This window comes from Nestor notabilis, unplaced genomic scaffold, assembly GCF_000696875.1.
Source record: "Nestor notabilis isolate BGI_N333 unplaced genomic scaffold, ASM69687v1 scaffold20509, whole genome shotgun sequence".
Classification (NCBI taxonomy): Eukaryota; Metazoa; Chordata; class Aves; order Psittaciformes; family Psittacidae; genus Nestor; species Nestor notabilis.
In genome coordinates this window covers 23,474-26,516 of record NW_009942642.1, presented here as the reverse complement: position 1 = coordinate 26,516, position 3,043 = coordinate 23,474, and the positions used below count along the sequence as shown (strand labels likewise).

The following is a 3,043-nucleotide window of genomic DNA, read 5'->3' as shown; positions in this document are numbered from 1 at the left end:
CTCAGTTAGCAGGTCACCAGCATGGGTGACAACACCTCTGTCTCTTGATATGAAAGGGACATTTATCTTTCAGAGGACAGATGTGCCTGTCCTAAAGCAGCCAGGTTGTTAATAAAACTCTGCTCAAAACTGAATGTCCTCTGCTGTAACAGAGAGACTCACCATATGTTTCTGACTGTTTCTCTGAAATCCACTACATTAAGCTGTATGTAGATTACTTAAAATTATCTTTCATTGCTTAAGGTAGGTTTTTCCCATAGACCTGTTAAACAGAACCTTGCTTCTTCTCTTTTTATACAGCCTGAGCAAAAGACGTGGCCGTGATTGCCCACAGCATGGATAACAACAGCAGTCCTGTTGTTCTCCCTACCTTCCTGCTCCTGCTGCAGAGCGAGAGCTACCCTGAGACCCCCATCCCTCCTGCTGGCTATGAGATGACAGCATCACCCACAGGACCCAGCTCAAGCAGGAACCACACTGTCTTGCTGTATGACCTGCAGCGGGGGGAAATTACAGCAGCCAGCATGGTTTTGGGAGCGTTGTGGCTGGTGTCCCTCATTGGAAACTCCCTCGTTTGCTTAGTGATCCATCGGAGCAGGAGGACACAATCCACCACCAACTATTTCGTTGTCTCCATGGCTTGTGCAGACCTGCTCACCAGCGTCGCAAGTGTGCCCTTTGTGCTGCTTCAGTTCACCTATGGCAGGTGGACACTGGGGAATGTGATGTGCAAGCTGGTAAGGTACATCCAGTACCTCACCCCTGGAGTGCAGATATATGTGCTCCTCTCTATATGTGTGGATCGATTCTACACCATTGTCTACCCCCTGAGTTTCAAAGTGTCCAGGGAGAAAGCCAAGAAAATGATTCTGGCCTCTTGGCTCTTTGAGGCTGCATTTGCATCACCGGCTTTCTTTTTCTACAGCTCCAACAGTGACAACCACTGCAACTTTTTTCTCCCCAGTTCTTGGGAAGGAGTTACCTATGGTGTCATTCGCCTCTTGGTGGTGTTTCTGACCCCATCTACCCTCATCGTCTTCTTCTACCAGAGGGTCATCAAGTACATTTGGAGAATAGGCACTGATGGCAGGACTGTCAGGAGGACAACAAATACTGTCCCAAGAACAAAAGTGAAAACCATCAAAATGTTCTTAATGTTAAACTCGGTCTTTCTCCTCTCCTGGCTCCCTTTCTACATGGTACAGCTGTGGCACCCACAGGAAATCAACTACAGAAAGAGCTCCCTGGTTTTTCTGTCCATCACCTGGATCTCCTTCAGTTCTTCAGCCGCTAAGCCAACCATCTACTCCGTGTATAATGCAAACTTCAGAAGAGGGATGAAAGAAACATTTTGCATGTCTGCCATGAAATGTTACAGGAGCAACGCATACACCATCACCACCAGCTCCAGAATAGCCAAAAAGAATCACGTTGGGATTGCAGACGTCCCAGCTCCGGCTAAAACTGTCACCAAAGATGCCATCTATGATGCTTTTAACAGAGAAGAAAAGGAAAAAAAGCTTGCCTGGCCTATTCAGTCCAATCCCCCCAATACATTTGTCTAGTTGGCTGTATTGTTTTGAAAAAAACACTATGTACCCACAGAACAAGGAGCTTTATACCCTTTCTGAATCTTGATGTATATTTACATATTTTTAACACAGATTTGGGGAAGAAAACAAGATGGTTTATTTTATTAAATGACTTGATTTTGATGTGTCCAGTTTATTTAATTTCCATTACCTTCTGTTTTCTGGGAATACTCTCCCTGAATCCCAGGCATCCCTTTTCTGTGAAACAGGAAAGTTCTTAGAGTCTCCTAGGTGGGGAAAAAAGGGTAGGAATAAACATTACTTTTTTGAATCCCTGTACATTGGCCACCGTGTCTCAATGCATATGTCCACCCAAAGCCATCCTTTGTAGCGTTGCTTCAGCCAAGACTTGCAGAGCTAAGCCATTCCCCTGGCTTAGGGCTAGAGACCACAGACACCAATATGGCGGATGATCAAATAGCATTTATTGCGCACACAGCGAGCATTATATACCTTTTCGCAATGCGGAACTGAGCGTGTCGGCCAATCAGGGGGCAAGTCAGCGGTTTTTGCCTTATAAGGTATTATTCTGTGTGGCGTTTATAGCTTACTCCCTTGCGTACATCACGTGATCTTCCGAGCGCCCTTGTCCCTATTCTTTCCGTACATCGCGTGATCTTCCGAGCGCCAGGCCTTACTCTACAGCCATCTATACTTCTGTCTGTTATGTCCCTGTGAATACCAGTGCACTGTGGTTTTCTTTGTTGTCCAGACCCCATGGGCAAGAGGTCCATGGGTGGGCAATGCTGGCCTAAGCCTGACATCAACGGTGAAACTCCCACAGCCTCATAGATAGGGTCAGCATCAGTCCAGCACTGAATGCTTTTGCACCTTCATAGTTGCGTCTCTCCAGAGGTCTCGTGGTCCAAACCACCTCCTCTCAAGCTGCTTCTACACCCACCCTAGTGTATCCACCCAGAAGCCGGTGCTGGGCACAGCCTGGGAGAAGACCCGCTGATCAAAGCAGTGCCAAGCACACAGGAACTCCTCACAGCTTCCTGTTGGTGTGTCTCCTGGCCCAAGCCCCATCTGCTGAGGTATGGCTGTGCCACCTGCAGCAGAGTGGTTTTCTGCACTCACATGCTTGCCTGGCATCCTCCGCCTCCATGGGAGCGCCTTTGAATAGGTCCTTCACAGGCATCCCAGAGGAGATGAGCCAGCAGAGAGCTGTGGCTACAGGTGCATCTGACTCCTGCTGTTCTTTCTCTGCCAGCACAGGGAGAAAACAACCCAACAGCACCAGTCAGGGCTTCAGCCCTGAGTGGGAAGGGGGATGGCAACCCGTGTGTCATTTGCACTTTCTGGAACAACCAGCCTGGTTTTTGGTGGGTTTTTTTCAGCTATTGGCCTCATTAATAAGAAGTGAGCTGAATCTGTGAGATGAATATTGATTTATTCTCTTAATTCCAATACTGTTTCCCAGAAGTAGAACAGTTCACCCTCAGAAAACA

The 3,043-nt window shown here is 47.6% G+C and overlaps 1 protein-coding gene across 1 annotated transcript; it reads left to right on the top strand.

The window, feature by feature from the left end:
* The first annotated feature begins 335 nt into the window (after positions 1-335).
* On the top strand, positions 336-1,565 carry GPR19 (G protein-coupled receptor 19). The gene has a single exon (XM_010021502.1). The coding sequence runs from the start codon at positions 336-338 to the stop codon at positions 1,563-1,565; it is 1,230 nt and encodes a 409-aa protein (XP_010019804.1).
* The last annotated feature ends 1,478 nt before the right edge of the window (positions 1,566-3,043 follow it).

Coding starts and splice junctions, on each gene's coding strand:
- GPR19 (XM_010021502.1), top strand. CDS start 336: ATGGATAACAACAGCAGTCCTGTTGTTCTCCCTACCTTCCTGCTCCTG.